Source organism: Pleurodeles waltl, chromosome 9 (assembly GCF_031143425.1).
Source record: "Pleurodeles waltl isolate 20211129_DDA chromosome 9, aPleWal1.hap1.20221129, whole genome shotgun sequence".
Classification (NCBI taxonomy): Eukaryota; Metazoa; Chordata; class Amphibia; order Caudata; family Salamandridae; genus Pleurodeles; species Pleurodeles waltl.
This window is the reverse complement of record NC_090448.1, coordinates 388,099,156-388,122,914: the sequence shown is the minus strand read 5'-3', so window position 1 is coordinate 388,122,914 and position 23,759 is coordinate 388,099,156. Positions and strand designations below refer to the sequence as shown.

General features: G+C 47.0%; 1 protein-coding gene across 2 annotated transcripts in view; it reads right to left on the bottom strand.

The window, feature by feature from the left end:
* The window catches only part of GANAB (glucosidase II alpha subunit), a 216,565-nt gene that overhangs the window by 32,745 nt on the left and 160,061 nt on the right, over nt 1–23,759 (bottom strand). For both annotated transcript variants that reach the window (XM_069207037.1, XM_069207038.1), the window contains 2 exons: nt 14,717–14,830; nt 14,490–14,602 (listed from right to left, as the gene is read on the bottom strand). In XM_069207037.1, the coding sequence (XP_069063138.1) occupies nt 14,490–14,602; nt 14,717–14,830 (227 nt within the window). The remainder of the gene's footprint in view (nt 1–14,489; nt 14,603–14,716; nt 14,831–23,759) is intronic.

Sequence of the window (23,759 nt, the reverse complement as noted above, 5' to 3'; positions counted from 1 at the left end):
GCAGATTGCTTTGAGTTAGTCAGAGGTCTGCTATGGTGATCATCAACAGCTCTTTCCCTCAACCTCAGTACAGATACAATGAAGTGAAGACCAAGTACTTACCTTCTGTACCAAATTATCTGGTAGAGACAATATCTAGCCGCAGATTCCTTACCTTTGAATTTCCCAGGCGTCATACTGGATCCGAAAGATTTTTCATGAGCAGCACCCCTGCGCGTTGATAGTTGGCTTCGTTTGTCTCCACTCATCATCGCTGTCGCAGAAAGTGATGTCGTAATCATCTGTATAGGCGCCACCTTTGCGTGCGCACATCCGTTACTTTTCACCATTTTCCAAGCTAGGAGAGCAGAGCCATGAAGTTCACTGACAATGGTGTCCAAACTAGAGCACAACCCTAGAAATCTGTCTGCAGAGCAGGGAGGAATAGATGGGTCGGTAAGGAATCTACAGCTAGATATTGTCTCTACCAGATAATTTGTTACCAAAGGTAAGTAACTTGTTTATCTGATAGAGACATCTAGCCATAAATTTCCCTAGAATAGATACCCAAGCAATAAAGTCCCCAGCTGTGGGCTGCAGATAAGCTTACTAAAAAGTCCTGCAGGACCAAATTGCCTGTCCCTTTAGACCTGACTGTCTAGGCAAACGTGTGCAGGAATGCCCACGCTGCTGCCTAACAGATGTACAGGACTGAAACACCATGTGCTAACACTGTGGTCGCAGTTTTTCCTCTGGTGGAATGGGTCCTTAAAAACTCAGGCGGCTGCTTTTTAGCCAGGGTGTAGCAGACCTTAATACAGAGAACGACCCAGTGTGACAGGGTTTGCTTCTTTACTGCTTAACCCTTCTTTACTCCAACATACCCCCATCAAGAGTTGGTTGTCCACCTGGAACTGTTTTGTGAAGTCAAGGTAGAAAGAATGATGACCATGCTCTGTTTGGGTCCAAGCAGTGAAGTTGTTCTTTTTCTTTAAAGGGATGTGCAGGACCATAAAAGGTGGGCAGGGTGATTGACTGACCCAGATGGAATGGAGTCCCCACTTTAGAGAGGAAAGAGGCCCTAGTACGAAGCACCAGTTTGTCTGAAAACACAGTCAAGTAGAATGGTTTTGAAGACAGAGCCCGCAGCTCTCTCACCATCCTGGCAGGCTTTCTTAGTAGTAAGTGTCCGGAGGGGACAACTGTGCAGAGGATTGAAAGAAGCACACATGGGGTAGGCGAGAACCAAATTAAGGTCTGAATGAGGCACCATACAGGGCGAAGGGGGAAACATATGTACAAGCCCTAGGAGAAACCAGTGTACAATAGGGAACTTAAAGCGAGAGAGTTGGTCAGGCAGCCGCAGAAAGGCAAACAGAGCAGAAAGGTAACCCTTAACAGTACCCAGAGCAGAGCCCTGCTGGGAAAGGATAAGAATGAAGAGGAATATCTGAAAGAGAGTTGATAGACTTTTCTGTACAATAAAATAATTTTTTTTTGCCATCAGCAGTACAGTCTTGGTGGTGGGATGCCTGGTTGTCACAACAACATGATAGACTTTGGGAGGTAAGGTGATGGCTGTCAACTTTTGCTCCTTAATCCCAATGCAAGAAGCGGAGAGTTGACTGGTTCGGGTGGAGGACCCTCCCTTTCTGCTGCAACAGAAGATCCTTCCGGAGGGGCAGCCTGATCAGAGAACCGATGATCATTCTCATAAGCTCAGGATGCCAGACTTTCCGTGCCCAGTCCAGTGCCACAAGGATGACTTGGGCCCGGCCGTTCTTCATCTTGTTGAAAACTCTGCGCAGAAATGGTTTAAGCTTAAAGGAGGCCTAAGCTCCACTTGAGACAGAAAGAGTCTCAGAGATAGTCGCCTTGGAAACTCCAACGTGCCAAACTGATGACATTGTGTATTTTCTTCAGAGACAAACAGATGGCTAACCAAGGCTCTCTCTACTGTTGAAAGAGTCCTTGCGCCACTTCTGGGTGAAGACACCATTTGTGATCCACTAAGCATCGCCAACCGAGTTTGTCTACCCTGGCATTCAGAGAGCCTGATAGGTGTTGAACCACCAGGGTTATGCCCTGCTGTTCCAGCCATGTCCCGATACGCAGAACCTCTTGACAAAGGGTCCATGACCCCACCCCACTCTACTCTACTTGCTGCAGCACTACATGGCAGTGGTGATGTCAGTGAACACCTGCACTGTATTTCCCTTGACAGAGGGAAGCAAAGCTGTCAATGCTAGCTGGATCACCCGGAGCTCCAGCAAGTTGATGGAGTCTGGATTCGGCAGGAGCCCAGAAACCACTGATCTTCACCTCTCCCAGATGGCCGCCCCATCCTAGGAGTGACGCATTTGTCACTACTGTGATATCTGGTCAGCAAAGGTTAAGGAGTCGGTCTCTGACAGAATCATAGTAGGCTAACCACCAATGCAGGTCTATCGCAGTTCCCTCTACGAGCTGGATCATGTTACAGAGATTTCCCTTATGTTGCGCCAATTGGAACTTCATGTCCCACTGCAGAGCCCGAATATGTGAACTGGCTTGATTCACAAGTAGGATCCAGGAGGCTATGATGATGACCAGCAGCCTCAGAGTCATTCTCACCAAAATCCAGGACAGAGGCTGAAACAACTGTCATAACCTCAATATCCTGTACTCACTTCTCAGGAGGATAGGTGTGAAACTGCACCGTGTCCAGAACAGCTCTGCTGAAAGGGAGCACCCGAGAAGGAGTCAGACGTGACTTTGAACATTTATAGAGAACCCCAGCGAATACAGGAGGTCTGCAGTTAGCTTGGAGGTGGGAGACGACAGCCTCGGGCGAGCCCACCTTCAATACTCAGTTGTCAAGGTAGGAGAAGACCGATACCCCTAATCTCCGCAGATGAGCTGCAACCACCACCATGACCCTGGTGAACACCTGAGGGGCGCTGGTAAAGCCAAAGGGGAGCATGGTGGACTGAATGTGCTCGTGGCCTACCTTGAATCACAGGTACCGTCTGTGGTCAGGCAGGATGGGAATGTGAAAATACATGTCCTGCAAGTCTGACGCTACTATGCACTCTCCTTGGTCTAGGCCAGATAAGACCGGAGCCAAAGTGAGCATCCTGAATTTCTCCTTCTTGACAAAGAGATTTAGGGTTCGAAGCTCTATGATAGGCCAAAGACCCTTGTTCTTTTTGGGTATCAGAAAGTACCGGGAATAACAACCACTGTCTACTTCTGATATCAGAACCTTCTCTATGACTCCCTCGGCCAAAACAGCGGTGACCTTCTCGTGGAGCAAGGATAGATGATCCTCTGTCAGCCCTTCTTGTGTTGGCGGAATAGGGGAGGGGAGATTCTAAGGGGAGGGAATAGCCCTCTGAATGATCTACAGGAGCCTCCAGTCTGATTTGATGGACTGCCAGTGGGGAAGAAGATGACTTATTCTCCCACCAACTGGACAACCATGATCCCTTAATGAGGAGGCTAGGAGGACTTAGAGGCTGCAGCTGCCAGGGGGTTGGTGGTTGTGGACGACTTCTGGCTACCTGATCCTGGGGTAGGAATGCACTGCATCCTCGTCCACACAAAGCTTGGGGTGCTTGTGCAGGATAGTGGCTGGGAAAGGGTTGGCACAGTACCATGCCCTTCTGTATCCACGGAAGGCAGACTGGGGACATGAGCCCACTGAGAGGCTTAAGGTCTTGGGTGCAGCCTGCAAGTCCTTAAAGCACTCCAGCTACAAGTCTACCTTCTCCCCAGAGAGATGAGTCCCATTGAAGGCCATGTCCAAGAGGTTGGCCTGGACATCCCTTGAAATGTCAGATGTTCTGAGTCAGATGTGGTGCCAAAGCACCACGTCGTTAAAACAGCCCTGTCCAGAGAGTTGGTTGTGTCCAAACCAACCGGATGATGACCTTTGCTTCTCCTGTCCTGGTCTGCTTGGGATAGGATGGCCTGGGCCTCCTCCGGGCCCTGGCAGCACTTGCACAACTGTATCTCACAGTATGTGAGAATAACAGCCCAAAAGACATGCAGTGTTTGCCCACCACAATGCTAGGCTAGTGGAAGAAAACATTTTCTTTCCTAAGGTGTCCAGTGTAAGAAGCTGGCTCTGTATATATATCACATCAAAATGAGATATAGTGTGCACTGAGTCCAAAGGTTACCCAGAGGCTTAACAGAGGCTAAAGCAGATAATACTGATGCTCTCTTTTGTGGTAGTGTGGTCGAGCAGTTAGGCTCATCAGAGGGAAGTGCAAAGCATTTCTGGTACACACACTCAGGCAATAAAGGAAACACACACTTGATGAATAAGTCCAGGCCAATGGTTTTTATATAGCAAAAATATATTTTGTTTCTTTATTTCTATAACCACAAGATTCAGTTAGCAGGTAAGTACATTTGTAAGTATCAAACATATGTATCAACACCACTTTGTTTCAATTTGGCAAGTTGTACAGTTTTCGATTAAATAGCAATAAGCTGTTTTAACAGTTCTAGGGTGGAAGAAAAGTTAGCACAGTTTTGGGATAAGTACAAGACTTACAGTTCCAGTCTCCGACAGTTAGGATGTCCACAGTTTGGGGCTCAAGTTAACCCCAAACACCCACCACCAGCAACACTGGACCAGCCAGATGCAGAGGTCAAAGTTGATGGTGATTTAACATAGGCTCCTATGGAGAAAGGGGGCACTCTAAATAAGGCCTGCTTGCAGGTACGTACCAGCATCTTCAGAGAACAGACCTGGGGGGGTTTAGAGGAGCACCAGGGGGGCCACAGGTCAGCACTAAAGACAGACCCTCAGCGGCGGCCAGGTACAGGGTGCAAACAGCTTCTGGCTCCCAATGCTTTCCAATAGGGGGACCTGGGGGTCACAAAGACGCTGCAGACTAAGTCTAGGGGGTCGGTTCCGGAAAATCAAAGGTTGGACAAGGAGGGGGGGCTGTCTTCTGGATGTTGCTGCACTGAAGGATGGATTCCCCAAGGCCAGGGGGTTGCGGGTGCAGAGGTACCTTTTGGCGTTGTGAGTCTTCATATGGTTCTCTCGTGGTCAGGGGGTCCTTCGGATTTAGGCTGCAGGCATCGTCGTGTTGGACAGGAGGGGTCAAACCATGGTGGACACTAGGTCAGAATCACCTGGGGAGCAGCTCTAGTCAGTTGGGCCACCTGGACACGGGCCATGAGTGTCGGGTGCAGAATGGGCATGACTCGCGGATCCGGGGTCCGAGACCTTTGTTGGAGTTTCTTTTTGGACACGGGTGCTGTTTACGGGAGATCTTGGTCCTCTGGGGGGCAGGCAGTCCTCTTGAGGCTTTTAAGAGGTGCGGGTCCCTGCAGGATGCGTCGCCTTTTTTGTAGCTGGGCTTTAGAAGCTGGAGACAGGGCTGGGGCCAAGTTAGTTGGTGTCTTCAGACTTCTCTGCTGGTGGTCAGGTTAGCAGTCCTCCTTTCTTCTGGAGGTCACCAGGAATCTGATGAGCTAGGTTCAGGGGAGCCTATAAATCCCGGATTTAGGGGCATTACAGGGGTCAGAGGGCAGTAGCCAAGGGATTCTGTCCCTGAGCGCGACTACACTCTTCTGGTGTCCACTCAGTTTGGGGAGAGGGTCACCAAACCCTATTGGTCCCTGTCCTTCAAACCAAGATGGAGGATTTTGCAAGGAGGGGTCACTTCAGCTCTGGACACCTTAGGGGTGGTCCCAACTGAAGTGGTAATTCCACCTTGTTTTCCCTAATTTTACCGCCGTAGTTGCTGCCAAACTTTTGTCTGGGGGTCGGCATCTCCATTAGCTGGAGTGCCATGGGGAACTGCAACAGAAGACCTGAGCTTTTGAGGTTCACCGCCAGGTTTTACAGTTCTTGCAGGGGAGGTGTGAAGCACCTCCACCCAGTGCAGGCTTTATTTCTGGCCACAGAGAGAGCACAAAGGCTCTCACCCCATCTGGTCAGAAACTCATCTGGGAGTGCAGGCTGGCACAGACTGATCAGTCCTACACTAGAAGCTTGCCTAAAATACAGGGGGCATCTCTAAGATGCCCTCTGGGTGCATTTTCCAATACGTCCAACACTGGCATCAGTGTAAGTGTATTGTGATGAGAAGTTCAATACCAAACTTCCCAGACTTCAGTGAAGCCATCATGGAGCTGTGGAGTCCGTAATGACAAACTCCCAGCCCATGTACTTTATATGTACACACTGCACTTACAATGAGATAAGAGTGGACTTAAACACTGTAGGAGCATATTGCTCATGCAGATATGCCCTCACCTATGGTATACTGCACCCTGCATTAGGGCTGTAAGGCCTCCTAGAGGGGTGACTTACCTATGCCACAGGCAGTGGTTTGTGGGCATGGCACTCTGAGAGGGGTGCCATGTCGACTGTCTTTTTCTCCCCACCAACACACACAAGCTGAAATGACAGCATGCATGTGCTTGGTGAGGGGTCTCCCAGGGTGGTAGAATACATGTCACAGCCCTTATGGACCTTCCCTTGCCACAGAGCCCTTGGTACCATAGGTATCGTTCACAAGGGACTTAACAGTGTGCCAGGGGTGTGTCAACTGTGGGAAAAGAACACTGATGCTGGGGCCTGGTTAGCAGGATCCCAGCACACTCTCAATCAAGTCAGCATCGATATCGGGCAAAAAGTGAGGTGGTAACCATGCCAAAAGGGGCACTTTCCTACATCCAACCTCTTGGATTCCCTCTCTGTGGGAATGGCAGGGAACGAGCCATGGGAAGTTGAACCTTGGACTATCAAGCTCTCATGGGTGGAGTTTTGGGTGAGGAAGCTTGGGCCACCTAGGGCTGACCAATGGCAGGGGAAAATATCCTGCTCACAGGAGCCCCAGTGCTGGGTTTGGACTAGGTTCCCAGCATGAAATCAGTGAGTGCTTTCCTGAAGGGGAGCAGGGGTTCGGATAAGAAAGCTCCAGACTGAAGCACTTCTGACAAGAGGTTAGTCTTGACCGCCATAGAGGGTAGTTTGAGGTCAAGGACCTCGACTGCCCTCTTCACCACCATTGTTTAGGATGTTCCCTCCGCTGTAGCCATGGTAGGGGGAGAAAGCAAACCAGTATCAGGAGATGTGTCCAGTCCACTGGTATCTCCCAGTTTCTTATACCAGTCCATACATCCCAGAGTGTCCAACTGGTATTCTAAAGGGTCCAGTAACCTCTCTCATTCTTCCTCCTTGCCTGGATGCTCAAATTACTCAGGCAACAACCTAGGACCAATGGGCTGTGTCGGCATTGGAGTCAGCGTTGAGCGCCATCGTTCTGACTCAGGCTCGCTGTGGATCAGAATGGGGCTGGCATCACCGGAAGCATCAGTGAACATCACGTTGGCACGACCTGCAGCAGTAAGCGAACAGTGATCAGATCCATGACACCCTATAGGAGCTAAGGCCGCAGCCACCTGACTGGGCATTCTCTGACCCCACGGGGCCCAAAGGTGATCCAGAGGGGACAGCCCACTCCAATACACTGCGCACTCCAATACACTGCGCATGGTCTCGAAGAATTCCCTAATCTGAGCATGGGTTGGTGTGGCTCCCAGAAAAGTGGGGAAGAGCAGAGTTGATCCTGATGACAGCTCTGCAGAATAGTGCCTCCTAAGCCGATGTTGCTTATTCGTTGTTCCAGCCGACAGACGAGGAGAAGTCAAAGCACACTTCGACTTCTTGTGCCTCTTCCCAGAGTGTCCTGATGACTTAGTGGGACAAAGAGGACTTGGGTCTCCTGGAGCTGTCCCAGGATCTTCCACCTCAATTGGGAGCAAAACCTCAAAGGCGTCAGCTGCCAGGCCACAAGCAGCCTAAGGGACCACTCCCTCAAAGTCTTTGAGGCCACAGCCCAGCAGTCCAAGCACAGCTTGGAGTTGTGGGCATGCTAGAGATATCACAAATAGATGGGGGTCTGTAACTGACATGGCGTGGTGGCAGGCACCACATGGTTTAAATCCTGTCTTCCTTCAAGACATTCCTGGACACACTTGAAAAACACTTGACTAAACTTTCAAAAGAAAAAAAAAGGCTGTAAAAAAAAAAGGGGGTTAGCTCTTCTCTGGATCGGTGCTACCGGTCGTGAAAAAAAAAAAAAAAAGAATATATGTCCGCGTGTCAAGGTGGCGCTCATTTAGGTGACTGCGACATCACTTTCAGAGACAAAGATGCCAACGACACTGCGCAGAACAAAACGAAGTCATCTCCCAGCACGCAGGGCTACTGCTTACAAAAAATCTTCACGATCCAGTCTGATGCCTGGGAAATTCAGAGGTAAGGAATCTGCGGCCAGATGTCTATCCGATAAAGGACCTTAACAAGCTGAAGGGTTTAAAATATTTCCTCTTACAGTGTGTGCAAAGACATCCTAATGCTTCGGCTGGCTGGGAAGACCTGGCCAGCTGAGAATCTACTAGTGGAGGGCTTGAGGATGTATGTGAAGAGCATGCGCCTCACTGGGGTTAGTTATGTAGGGATTATGCGACTTTTGTTGCTTCTATCTTTTCCTCTACTATGCGTTTCCTGTCTATCTCAGGGCAAGTTACACTCCTTTTTACTGTGCTGTACACATCACCAAAACCCTCAGCAAATCTGATGTTTTGGTAGAGCACGTCAAGGGAGCTTAATGCACCACCTTTAACAGTTTGGCCCGTTTTCTTAGGATTCTCCACTTGGGCTTTACCCAAGACTGAAAACTAGGAGATGGAATTAAGGCGGGCGTCAGATCCACTGGCCTGCAACACAAATTACCACGCGATTAATTCCACCAAAGTTAAAAGGGATCATTGAGGACTTCAATGAACATTCACAAGATGGACAGCTGTGACTGCAAGCAAGTTAAAAGTACTTAGCTTTGGTAAAAATATTCCTGGTTGATATACAGACTTGGCAGGAATTTCCCAGCAATTACGTTCCAGGGATGAAAGGAGGCAGCAAGTGGCACCAGCAGCAACTCTGTTGCCAGATTTGACATTTCCAGAGTATATTAGACTCCAAATAGCACATGGATGTCAATCCCTGAACGTTACTCTACACTTCATCAAGGCATACAAACAGTAACAGAGAGCCACTACAGCACTAAATTCACCACATATCTCCATACCTTAGGATCTTATTAATCACAGCACTAGCTCTTCGGAGACGATTAAGAGTGGTGTGGAATCTACAGTTATCCACAAGGACTATGTTTAGCAAAGGTAATTAACCATCGTCCAATGGATAATCTTCCTGCAGATTTGTCACAAATGAATGAGTCCCAAAGCTGCACCCTCCATGGGAGGCGAGACCGCGTAGCGGCAGTTAACCAAAAACAGATCCTACAAAACAGCTTTCGTAAAGAACCCACAACAGTGTGCCCTAGAAATGAAAGAAATGCATTCCAAAAGTGTCCAAGAATGACAATGTGGCTGCTTGACAAATGTTAGCAACTGGGACTATTCTCGGAAAAAGCCATGTAATCAGCCAAGGCTCCGGTGGAATGAGCTCTAATGCCAAGGCGCAACATATGTTGATACAGAGGATAACCCAACATGAAATAGTGCATGCGGCCACTGTAATGAGGTGTTGGCTGCAAACAAGTGCCTAAATACTGATCGTCCACTCAGTCTTATCAAGTACAGTCAATTTGGAACGGTACTGCAAGCCTGGGTCCAGCTTATGTAGTTATTCCTCCTCTTTGGTTGGTTGCAAAGGAGGGAAGAACACTCAAACAATGATAGACTGGCCCAAAAGGAAGGCTCAAACTACTTTTGGTAATAAGGTTAGGTAGGTGTGAATCACCAACTTAATCAGTCAGAAAACTGAAGGCAAAGTGAACAGAAAGGGCTGCAATTTTGTGACCCTGCAAACAGAAATAACAGACACCAAAATAATTATTTTTTGAGTTAGATGTTAAAGCAAAACAAGGTTCAAATCCAACAGCAGCACAAATCAATGTATGGTAGGGAACGAGTAACGCAAACGTTTCAGAAAAATTTAAAAAGGATGGTTACCCAGTAAAGAATATCAACACAGATAGTGTTGCTCGGTAGCCTTTAAGCATAGACACCACTAGATCTTGCTCTGCAAGGGACAATGAAAATATCAAGACATCGGACAGGAGAGATTTAAAACGCACAGATGCCTTCTGACACACCCCTGCACAAGTCTGTTCCAGAGGCAAGCGTAGATCGGCTTGCTGGCAGGCTGGCTAGATGACCGCTCATCAGGAAGGGAAATGTACTCTAGTTGGCACCATTCAATCTATATGCATCCAGTCGAAGGTTAAGAGATGGACAAATGCTGACTGCCAACAGACTGGGGTTTCAAATCTTTTTCATCTAGTCTGGAGTAATGAGAATCAGCTGTACACTTTCTGCAGTACCTTGGTTAAAAGCAGGATCAGCGCAAACGTATACACTCAAGTCGTGGAGTGTGCTCTAGGACTCCTTGGAAGTGCCTTGATAGCTTCTTGCTAACAGGCAATGCATGAAAATACTCACACGGTAATTAATTGTTTTGAGATATACAATAGAGTATCGTTTTGGACACAGTTAATAAACAATAATTCTGTTTTCCTGCTATTGTTAGTCTGGGACTAGGCAAGTTAGTCTACTGACAGGGAGCAATTCAAACCTGCAATTAAAATTTGGAGAAGATGGGACTGCTTTCTGTTCAACTGGAATGTTCAGCATACCTGACTGCCATTGGGGGATGGAAACAGACACTGCTGCTTATTACAGATAAAGATATTTGATTTCTTCTTCCAGTCACACAAGGTGGGGCTTAAACCTCAGCGCATAGCCAATTTAGGTTACACTCACACATTTTTCATGTCACCTGAAACTGTATCACATGTTTTATGAGGGGGATTATTCTGTTTTTGAGGGGGCTTTGCTACTGACAGCAAAACTAGGTAAATCTTCTGCTTTTGGGGTGTGTTCTTGGGAAGGAGGAGTGCCTCTGCTTTTGTGCTTGACAAGTGATATTTGCTGGTGAAACTGCTTTTCGGAAGTGGCCTAGTGAGGCCCATGAATCTAGCTGCATTCCACAAGGCCTACTGCTTCAACATCAAGCCAGAAAATTCCATGCATCTTATATTTGTGGTACAAAAGCAGTGAAATGCAGGAGAAAGGAAGGTCCATAACCTGTTTTGCTCCTCCAGCTGTAGACCTTTCAGTTAGTACAGGATTATCATCTATTGGATATGGTAGTATCCGTGAGCTGATGCATAAACTACCCACCTGGAAAAATACAGCCACTCATTTAATATCACCTGGGATTGTAGACTTCTCTTTTGATGCCATCATTGCCAAACCTCTGCTTGGCCTGCTAGAGACTGGTCTTCCCTGCATCTTACTAGACACTTTCTTGGTGGTGTCGCTGGTGCCACTAATCTTCCAACTAATCGATTCAATTCTCTTGTTCTACGTTTGATGGCCCGTTGAGGAAGGGGTTGACTGACAGATATAAACCGCTGAAGTAATCTCCCAAATCTGGAGAATTATCAAAAACAGCTAGGGTCTTGCAACAGAGGTTTATATTTCTATACCAAGCACAGAAACTATGCTTCTTTCGCGGTATCCATGGTTATGTAATACTGCATTACTTTCGACTGCAGATGTTGGACACTATTGTGGAACTTCAACTCTGCATCTTTATGGATTTCCACTCCTACAAATGTGACAGTGCAAGTGAGTTTGTGTTAGACCAGAAATCCTTGGTGTGGTCTCCCCCCCCCCCCCCCCACTCCAAACTTTTTTGTTTCACCCCTCCTGTTTTCTGAAATTTGTTTTTGCTGGTGTTAAGACTCTGTGCACTTTAACACTGCTGAAGTGCTTCTGCTCTATCCCAAAAACATGTTAAAATTGTCTTGCACATAATGGGCACATTTAATTTACTTATATGTCCCTAGTATATTATACTCCCTGTACCCAGGGCCTGTAAATTAAATGCTACTTGTGGGTCTGCAGCACCTATTATGCCTTCCGCTACAGTAGCGCTTTGAAACATGTCTCAGGCCTGCCAATACATCCTGGCATTCAGTTTTAAACTGCCAATTCAGACTGCCAAAACAAACCGTTTGCCAGGCCTAAGCCTTTTTTCTTTTTTTATAATCATAAGGCACCCCTAGTGTAGGCCCTAAAAAGCCCATAGGGAAGGTTGCATTGTATTTAAAGAGCAGGACATGTGTTTTAATTTTTACATGTCCTTTGAGTTAAAAGTTCCTAAATCTGTTTTTCTCTACTGAGGCCCCTCTCTCCCTTTGGATAACATTGGGTTACCTTATTACTTTTTGATTGGGAGCAGGAAGGAATGTCCTGTTCGGACTCAAATGAATGTATATTTAAAATCAACTTTAGTTGTAAAGTTGGCTTTTAATTCACAATTCTGAAATGCCAGTTTTAGAAAGTTGTCATTTTCCTGCCATAACCATTTGGTGCCTGCAGCCAGTGCCCTGGGTTACATGACTGAACAGTTTAGCTGTTAAGCTTTGTCTATTCCTCCCAGGCAGTGAGACAAAGGGGGATTAGGAGTTAACAGGAGGGACCATATTGCCAGGATGAATGAGGGCTGAGCTGTTCCCTGCCCTACTTACGCTTTCAAGGGGTTCCTCCAGCAGACAGAACACACACACACACACACACACACACACACACACACACACCATAAACACACACAAACTTGATACTAGCCTTTTGTCACCCCGGACTTCATGAACCCTTGGCAGAGGAAGGGAAGCATTTTGTGGAAACAGGTGTGAGGATAAGCCTAGAAGATTCCCCACTTAAAAGATGGCACCAGGTATAAATATTGAACTTCTATAGCCACCCTTCAGTTCACTTCTGGACCTGTGACACTACAGGAGGACTGCCCTGTTCCCCAGAGGACTACCCTGCTGCTGGAGGCCTGCCTTGTTTCCCGGAGGGCTGCCCTGATCCCAGGAAGCCTGCCCTTCTGCTACCAGAGGACAACCCTGCTCTCTGAAAAGACACAACATGTTTCTTTCATCCCAAGGTAACTCAAGTCACTCCAAGGGTCTATTGAGTGACCTCCTGTTCTGAGCTACAGGAAGACTACAAGCTCCCAGTCACCGCCCAGCTAACCTCCTGCAAGTGGGCTGTTAGAGTGAGTCCCTCATCCCCAAAAGGTGCCTCCCCAGAACCTGGACCACTGGTTTACAGAGTGCATACCTCTCACTCACCCCCTCCTCCCCCCAACCAGTAGAAAAGGCAAAATGCTGAGGTTTTGGGCTCTTCGTAACTATAACAGGCCCATCTGCCCCAAAACTCTGAGAACCGGACGAATGGCAACACAAAGTCCCAGTGAACCTGACCCTATGTGCTACAGCAATGACCACCTAGAGATCTGCACTTTATGTTACAGCGACAACTGCTCCAAGTGACCACCACTGCAAAGCTCTAGCAATGACAGTCTGCAACACCAGACCAGATCTTAGCACTACACCCAAGACCATTCGCAACACTCTCCCTGCTCCTCATGGCTTCCTCCACAGTGAACTCGACTCTTTGAGCTGGACTTTGAGAAGGTAACTTTTTCATCTGGACTAACGTGGCATCTGAATCCTGCCAGCGATCCATTGCGGGCCGCATGAACTTGTGACTTTGCTCTGGTCTAGCACACCCAGGTGACTGGGTGGCTCTTTATACTGTTAAGCGCTATACCTCCCAAAATTTTTAAAATTCAACATCTCCGGTGCAACTGATTGGATTTCTGTCATTCTAGTCTCATTTTATTACATTTTTCTGGTGTTGTGTTTACAATTTATTACTGTTTGGGTGTGGTATAAATACTATACACATTGCCTCTAAGTTAGGCCTGACCGCTTGTGTGCCAAGTTAAGCACAAGTTGATTTAGTGACTTTTGTAGCTCACCACGACAAAGATTGTGGCTGTTACTTCAAGAAGGTTTTCATACACCCTTGATCAATAAAGCAATTTCTTAATAACCCAATTTCTTACAATTTGCCTTCCCCTTAAAGGTAGAGAAGTAGAAGTAGTATGGATCTTCTCAGCTCCTCACTTTTGAGGAGCAGTGTTTAAGTCTAACGCTAAGGTGTAGAAACTGACAGGAATATTCATAGAGAGTGTTAGAAAGGGTGGTAATCATGTTCATGTCCACTTTTCTGTATCTATTTTACCGGAGGGTAATAACAGGTGAAGAACAGTATACTCTGAGGAACAATAGTGGTACCCCTGTTCTAGCCTCAAATGCAGAGTCACTTCTAAAGTTGTAATGTCTGCATTAAAGTCAACTGCTTTAATTGTCCCAAAGAACGTGTTAACACTCACAAAAAAGGACTCAAAGAAATGTCTGGAATACAGAGTACCTTAAGATGAGGCACACATCGTAAGCACAATTTTAAACTGTTTCTGCAAGTTTCTGCAATTCCCACACAGTCTCGTATTTCATTCAAAGCAAGAGCCCCACATTGTTGTCCGTGCATCAAAAATCTGAGTCAGATTGACATTCTGTCCCCTCCCAATCTCCTTGTTCCCAAAATACAGCTACCTCGAGGTGAGGACACCACCAGAGAAGGTGAAGAGCCGATGAAGGAATTCATTCTTCTTCTCAAAGTTGAAGCTATGCCCATCGTCCAAATAAAGATCACCCTCTGCCAATCCCTGCACCAGAAAAGAGAACCAGTAAATCATAAGTGATGCAAAAACACATCATACTCAATACAACAAAGGCTGCAAATGATTAAAGACAGGTTCCAGGGCTCTTTCCAGACTCACCTCTGGGCTCAATGCTACATAGAGTGTGAAGGGATCACTGAGAGTGCATTCCGAACTTCTACGAATTCGCTCCTTCTGTGGGACAATAGAGCCACCACGCTGGTACACAGGAATCTAGAAAGATGACGTAGGTTATGAACAGCACACAACTGACCTCTAGTAAAATCAATACATTCAAACAAGTAGATTACGAAAACATGATTACATTATTCCATCTGCGTCAAAAATACACTCCAGAGATTAACAAACTTTGACCATGATGCGATTCCCCAGTATGTTGCTAAGATTGTTCAAACTACTTCTCTTTCTTCGATTTAAGTGTCCAGTATCAATCCAGACCAAGACAAGTCAACCAATGGCAGCTGTGCTTTGCATAGCCAAATTTTGTTGCTATCTTGACTCCCTTTAGAGGCCCCATGACTTAGCTCATCATCAAAATTTAGTCCCACTTCCTATTTGTGTTCTAACAATGGCGCAATTCTTATGTATATCTTCCTCTGTGTCTTTTATGCAAAGTTGCAAGATGAAGATTTGTCTTTTTTTTCACAAGCCCATCAGGCAAGCTTTAGAGGAAACCAGATGATTAAATCACAGACCCTACACCAGCAGGTTGCCTTCACATTAGCCCATACCCAGCTAAAAGCGAGTGAAAACTAGTTCCCTAATGCATGAGCTTGTGTAGCTAGACCCTTGTGACATTGTGCACCTGCTTTTCTTCTGCTCCCTTTGAAGTGATCAGTTACTTTTAACCAGTTGCCTGCATCAGACGGCTGGGAGCTATCCAATGCGGCAGTGCTTGTGTGCGTCGGACAGCACCCAGCTGTCCCCACACATGACAAAGGAAATCCCTCTGGTGCAGGCACTAGAGGGATTTCCTGCTGCAAAAAAACAGCCCCAGGAGCTGGGGAATAGGTACCCTCCCACCTGAGCCCGTTTTTTTATTTTCAGTGAAATGACAATTGGCACGCACGGACGTTATTTTACTGAGAACAAAAGTGAAATGAGCTCAGTGGCTCGTTTCACTTTCACTGCCTCGGTGCTCACGAGGCAGTAACAGCACACTGAGGCAGGCGGGAGAGGTATCACTGGAAAGACTCTCCCCCCTTTTAATGGTACCCTTCCCTAATGGATCCCTGCTTGGGGAGCACCGCAATAGGGCGATCCCCAAGCAGAGATCTACCACTAGACACCAGGGTGGGGGGAGTGGCTCCTTAGGCAAGGGCTTTTGCTCCCCCATTATTTTTTGGGTAAAAATTCAGTATTTACGCCCCTCCCCCAGGGAAGATGGGGGCCATAGCCCCCGATCTGCTCCCCGCCCCTGGCCTCCAGTTTGGCAGCAAGAGCACTAAGCGCCAGGGACTATTTTTGCTCATGTAGGAGGTTGGTGCTTCCAAGAATGGGCATTACAATACCTCAACCTCCCTCCTAACAAAATGGGCACCTTCTTTCCGCGCCCACCCCCTTAACCCACTCAAGGGGCAGATAAGTGTTAATAACGCTGATCTGCCTCCCAGGGAGGCAGAAAGCCCACTAGACACATGGGACTATTATTTTTTGTTAGCTTAAGGGAGGGGGCAGTCCACAATGGCCATGATAATGCCTCCACCCCTTCCCAAAAAGTAGGCACAGTCCTTCTGCACCCAACACCACCCCCCCCCCCCCCCAAACGGCAGACTGGGGTTATTACACCCAATCTGCCCTGGGGCAGAAAGCCCACTAGACACCAGGGACTATTTGTTTTGTTAATGTAGCGGTGGGGGCTGCCCAGAATGGCATGGCAATGCCCTCACTCACAAAAGAGCAGTCTTTCTGCCACCAATCCACCCCCAGGGGCCAGAAAGCCAACTAGATGCCAAGGAATAAAAAAAAAAAAAAAAAAAAAAAAAAAGGGGGTACCTGCTGCCCATCACTATGGGCATGGTTATGCCCCACTCCAACTGAAGAGGGCAACGGTCTTTCTGCTCCCCCTGCTGACTAAAGCACCTCATACGAATGGCCAGCAAGAGAACATTTAACTCGTTAGGATTTTGATTTTACATATGGGCCAGGAGAGCTAGGCTAACTCCCAATATTGTCCTACTTACAATGGTGCATAACTGCACTTTTTGGGCTTGGATAGGCTGCCATCTGGAAAAACCTACGAGACCCAGACACTTCTTCTGAAAACTAGACATCTGGGCGAGCCCATGGTGGTGTGCTTCACTTGCACCCTACACCATTTTTTTTTACCCACAATACCCTGGAAATCCTCCAATTGGGGCAGCACTTTTGTCGGTATAGGTGGGGCAATGGTGGGTGTAGGAATTTTGTGGCTTCCACAAGGTTCCATTACAGAAATGTAATGAAAATGTGGGATTTCATACAAAGTTTGAGGTTTGCAGGGCACTGTGGGTTATATATATATATAAAAAAAAAAATGAACAAAAACGAATGAGATCCACCCAAGTCACGCTATTGCGTAGGTTCCCATGATCCTAATGAGACTACTGTATTCGGGCGGCAGAATCACCTGTTCTGCAGGGGACTGAGTCTGATCGCGCACCATGTGACACCTGTCGGCCTAATCCGGGTTTGTTCCGGCTAACTAGCAGTGCCTCAACTCCACCCAAGAGCAGGGATGATTGGGGAACCAGCGCATTACATAGGGGAATCACGGTCACTCATATCTCATCCATTTCTCTCAGTTACATTAGTCTCACATATGCAAGGACAATCAGAGACAGAGTAAAGTTCAATAAGGTTTAATTGAAGTAACTGCATCTTAGATAATAAAGCATGTATTGCAATAACTAGGACGATGAAGCACAATAAGATTCAAATTGTGACAAGGAGAGTAAAAAACAAGAATAATGCTACCATACGGTCACTAAGGTTTGTAGGGATAGTTCCTACCTAAGCTATGTTAGAGCACGGCATGTTAAGCTCTATTTCTGCCTTTCAGGTTCCTCCTGGGTAGACATCAGCTCTCATACCTGAGCAAGAGACCTGTAGTCTACATAGGCAGCTGCAGGGAAGCAATCAGCATACAGTGGTCATCTGGCTGGAATCTCCTGTTAACGTATATGGGTCAAAGTAGTGTTTTTATAGCAAAACATCTGATGTTCCAAGAAATAATCCCCACGTAAGAGTGTGTATGTTTCAGTGAACATTGGAGACAAAGCGTACCACTTTTGCAGGCAACCTATCTTGCTGCAACCTTGCGAAAAGCACAGCATGAAAGAAATGTTTTGTTTAAGAACGTAGTGCTGACCTAGGCGAAGAACAGCTAGATAAAAAAAAAAAAAACAAGACCGCAAATGTGGCTAATTTTAAAATAATAAAACAAGGCTGAATAAAATATATCTAGGTTAAAGTGCACAGCGACAGGTCTAGTATGCTAAAATAACGTGTATGGAGCTATAGCTAAAATGGCTACACAACAATGTCATCGGGGATTTCCCTAGGTGTCTGGCTTTCAAAAGTGTACAAGCTGGCTAGTTTTCCCTAGGTGCAGCCTGAATTAGGGTAAAAAAAAAAAAAAAACTAGAGCTAACCACTATGGAAAAAGTAGGTCAGTTTTTGGTGGAAAAATGTGATGCGTCCATGTTGCATTTTGTGCCATTTCCTGTCGCAGGTACTAGGTCTACTCATACAAGTGAGGTACCATTTTTAATCGGAAGACTGGGGGAATGCCAGGTTGAAGGAAGTTTGTGGCTCCCCGCAGCTTCTAGAACTTTCCATCACAGAAATGAGGAAAATGATGGTGGTTTGCCAGTGGTTCTGGGTTAAAAAAACGTGGTGAGCGCCACACAAGTTATCCCACCCCGGATAACCTGAGGTGTCTACTTTTTAATAATATTCAGGTTGGCTAGGTTTCCCTAAGTGCCGGCTGAGCTAGGGTCCCGAATCCACATCTATCCACATCGGGGAAAAAAAGGATCCGTTTTCAGTAGAAAAATGTGCTGCATCCATGTTGCGTTTTAGGCAGTTTCTTGTTGCAGGTACTAGGCCTACCCACACAAGTGAGGTACCATTTTTTCGGGAAACTTGTAGGAGCATAGGCCAGTAGAACATTTATTATTACCAATTGGATTCGCTGCAATTGTGCCTTTCAAATGTAAGCCAGAAAGATGGCATTTTGAAAAATACCCTCCAAATCATATGATAGTACGGGCACCCACAAATTCAGAGATGTAGAAATAACCACTTCTCCTGAACTCTATATCTTGTGCCCATTTCAGAAATACATAGGTTTCCTTAATACCCACTTTTCACTCAGCCTATTTCGCTATAAGAATTGGTCTATACTCTGTACTCAATGAAAAGCCTTTGTGTGGTGCAGCTCAGATCTTTTCTCTGGGTATCTTAGGTTCTTGGAGAATCCACAAACCCTATATATCCCCCACAACCAGACAGGTCTACCAGACAATGGTATATTGCTTTTGTCAATCAACCATTGTGACAAAGTTACAGATGAAAATGTTGTCACAAATCCTGTTTTTTTCCTACTCATTTTCTATATTTCTTTATTTCAAGTTATTTCTTTGGGAAAACCTTGAAGGATCTATGCATATGACCCCTTTCTGAATTGTGTCTACTTTTCAGACATCTATAGCTTTTCTGGCTCACCCAAAGGTTTCACAATGCTTTCCACCACAAACTGGAAGTAGGTTGAGAGCACAAAAACAGGGAAAATAGGCTCACTCTCAAAATTAGGCTTTTTGATTCAGCTCTGCATGTTACTGAAAACTGGGACGATGGTGACTTTAGTACAGCAAACAGTTTGTGGATGCCATTTTTATGGGAAAAACTGACACTTATCTGGAGCACTTTTCCCCTATTTTTCTCAAAAAACTAAAAATGTTGCTATATTTTGCCTATTTTCTTAGTCCCCTCCAGGGGAATCCACAAACTCTGGGCACCTTTAGAATCCCCAGGATGACAAATCTGGAATAGATAGTTTATGTGAGTTAGCGGAGGCCTAAGTTATGGAGGCCTAAGTGCAAACAACCCCAAATTGCCAATAAAGGGCTTAGTACTGGGGGTGAAAAGGGTTAAGTATGACAATCACACAGAAAGGCACTGCTAAACACCCTTTATCCTTGCTGCTATGCCACAGAGGAAAGTTGAACCTAAAAAGGTCCTATCACTAACCCCAACTCTGACACTCCCACCAATTCCCCCCTCCACCCCCCCAATACCCCGAATGTACCAATACTGGGGCATTGGTAACACTGAATTACACAGAGCGAGGTCTGTAGAAAGCTGGTTCTCAATATAGTGTACCAAAATGAGGTGCACTGCGCAGAGTCCAGGTATCCCCTATGTATGCACAGGGCTTGCATTAACAATTCTAAGGTGCTCTATTTGTGGAAGTGTGATCGAGCCGTCTTGGGCTTATCAAAGGGGAGTGTTGTCTATTTGTTGCACTCACAAAGACAATAAATGAGACCCACACTCAAATAAGGAAATCCAACATCAATTTAGAAAAATAACAGATTTTATGTTAATTTAGACCCAAAAACCTTCAGGATCAGGTAAGTACTTTATGTTAGCAATTTTTAGAAACACAGAAAATACACCTGTCAGATTTGAGGCATGAGCCTCAAACGCAGTTATGTTATTCCCATGAGAGAACCTTACACTGCTTAGGGTCACTTACACTCGACTTACAGGACTGTTCTTCTGGACTTAAGGTAAGTAAGGGCCAAGGGCTTTGAAAGCACCAGCACTTAGGGTTTACCTCCCTGGTGTGACTGGGTGCAGAGGTGCTTTCAGCAGTGGAAGCCTTGGATGTTGCACACGAAAGCCAATAGGGAAAAGTACCTGTAGGAAAAAGGCTGAATATGGGGACTTGTGGATCAGTCTGGCAGAACGCAAAGAGGGCCCCAGCTTTTGAAGGTCTCAGGTCCATAAATACACAGTTGGACTAAGGCTGGGGGTGTGGGGTTCCAGTGCATAGCTTTTTTGTCTGGCAGGTCAGAGAGTTTGAGGCTCCAAAGGTTCTTGGTGCACCTGCAGAAGAGAGGAAAGAAACAGCAAGACTACTTATGGCGTGGACCTGGCTTCTCTCAAAGTCCCTAGTTGCGCAGGTAAGTGTTGGCGGCAGTGGTGTTCCGGCTGAACACAAACAAGCCTTGGTACTTGCAACTGGCTATGCCACTCCGGGTATTGGTGCAGGGAGGTTCCGGGCAGGCTCAGCAGCTCAAAGTTTAATGAGTCAATGGGGCTGACCTCCTGGTCACTGTATCCTCTTCCTGGCAAGATGCTCCCATGGTGAATCCGATGGTCAGCAAAATGGACTATCTGGCGAAGTGCTGGCAGTCCTCCTAAGGCTCTAGCCAGATGCACAGTTGCAGGACGAGTTGGGTCTTTGCAACTGTCGGGACAGAAGCAGGCAGGCAGGGTTTCGGCCCAAGTCCACAGCAAGTTCACAGTTCTTGCACCTTCAGTGCTTCTTTGTCTCTTATTCTTGTAGTCAGGCGAATCAGTTCCTGGTGTCAGGGGACATCCTAAATTCTGAATTTAGGGGCATTACGGGGAGTGAAGGATAGTAGCCAATGGGCTACCAATCCCTGGGGTCACTATGCTCACTATATGACCACTAACTGTGGGGAGTGGGCATAGCCCTGTCCCAGAGTTCCTAATTCTACCAAAAACAAGATGGTGGAACCCTTTCTTCGTTGAGCACATCAAGCAGCCTACCTTAGGGGTGCAAATAACTTGGAGGTGCAACACGCCTACTGTACTGCTAACTTCCTGCCTGTCCTAGTGCCACATGGGCCTCAGGACTGGGAGGCTGGGGGGCATTCCCCAGGTCTGGGGGAAGCCAGGTTTGCATATTAAAGGGCAGCAGAAGCTTTGAAGCCTCCAGCCTAGATATGCAATTTTAAAAGCCATCCTGCTGGAGGAGGTGATAACACCTTCCACCAGAGTTGGCATTGTTTCTGGCCTCCGTGAGCATGTCCTTTCACCTCCATGGGGTTACAAACTTGTCTGTGGAAGCAGACTGGTCTATACCAGTCAGCCAGCACACTAGAAGATTAGTAGGTTTCAGGGGGCACCTCTAAGGTGCCCTCTGGGTGCATGTCATAATTAATCAAATACTGGCATCAGTATGGGTTTATTAAGACAAGGTGTTAGATATCAAACACCATACGTTTCAGTGAAGCCATTATGTATCTGGGTAACTCGTAATGACCAGTGTCCAGTACATACCTTAAGATGGCTTCCCTGTTCACATGTAATATCTAGTCATCAAACTAGACATCACAGGGGCATATCTGCTCATGCAGATTGTAGGAAGCAGGCCTGGTGTGTGGTGGACACCTATGGTGTTTGCACCTTATACCAGATCCAGGCAACCCGTTAGTGAAACAGTGTCTAGGAAGCCAGGGCTCTTTAGTGGTAGCTGTGGTGAGCAGCCAAGACGTAGGTAGGAGTGGGAAGCACATGCAATGCCACAGTAGTCACACAGTAACTTATCTCACATGAAAGAAACCACACAGTGTTGCAACAATAACGGTACTTTTTTACAGGAACACTGAACTATAATACATATAGGAAGCCCCCAACTGGAGGTAAGTATACACTATATATAAATGTTAAGTATTAGGAATTAGCATAGAAAAACAACATACATTTCCAAAAAATAGCAGAAAATAGCTAGGACCCTATAGGCTAAGGCCAAACCATATACTAAAATAGTGGAATGGGAAATTAGGTCCCCCATCCAAGCATGCGGAGTAGTTAAGGAAGGAGCTGGGAGAACTTGGGACCCCAAGAGGTGAGTACGTAAACGAGTATAGCAGAGGTAAGTTAACTGGTCTTCCCATAGACTAACAAGGGGACTTGGAAAAGGACCTTTGAAAGAACAGGACCTGTCCAGTGGAACCCAACAGTGGATTCCAGAAGAAGAGGACCTACAAAGGAAAGGGACAGAGTCCAGTCAACACAGGGGTGTCCAGGTGGGGCAAGAGCCACTACCTACCCTACTGTGGAAGAAGATCCAGGTCGATGGTTGAAGATGGAGGTCAGCTGTGGAGCCCATGAGCTGCAGAGGAGTCCCTGAAGTCATGCAGAAGCAGTCCTACGCTGGTCAACGGCTCACAGTCAGGTCAGTGGTCAGGAGGACCACCAACAAGCCTTGGCATGTGCAAGTCTGGACAGAAGAGGATTTGCAGAGCTGAAGAAGACCAGCAAGGTCCAGGAGACTCGACCCTTGCAAGAGAGTCCGGCTGATCCTCAGCAATTGGGAGAGCCAGCAGAAGCAGTTATAACCCCCACAGGCAACCCACTGGCAGTAGGCACAGTCATGTGCAGTGAGGCCCAGTCAACCTACCTGGAGAGGAGTCTCACATCGCTGGAGAGGCAGAGAGGGGACTGTCCTTGCAAGGATGAAGTGCTGGAGGCCTGGGCTACTTGGAGCCTGAAGATCCCTTGGAGCAGGAGTCAACAAGACTTGGTTGCTGCAAGAGCCGCGGTGCACAGGGTTCTGTCCTGCAAGGAGAAGCAAGGGCTCACCATCTCCCAAGTTGGACAGAAGGCAGAGAGGACCAGGAGGACCACTCAGAACCACCACCAGTGTTGGAGGATCCAAGCAGTTCCAGTGGACAGCAGCCGGACATTGTTGCCTTAGGTGCCTGCGGATGAAGGGGAGTGACTCCTTCACTCAAAGGGAGATTCATTCTTGCCTCTTTGGTGCAGCTGAAGACTTGCTGACCCCATGGACAACTGTGGAAATGGTGCAATTGTTGGAAGGAGTTGGAGAAACACTGTTGCAAGGCGAGATCATCTCGGGAGTTGCAGGCTTGCTTGGTTCCTGTGAAGTGCAGCAGCGGTTCTGGTGGCCAGGAACAGAAAAGATTGATGCAGAGGAGTCCTATTGGAGTCTTGCATGCCGAGTCTAGGGACCCGCAAGGGAGTCCCTAAGTAGCCCTAACAGGGGGCTTGGTCACTCGGCAGGGTGAATACCTATCAGAGGTGTGGGGGGGTCACTGACATCAGTTACCTGTCCTGACCAACAAGATGCTCCCAGGGGCCTCTGCGCATCTTGTTTCCAAGA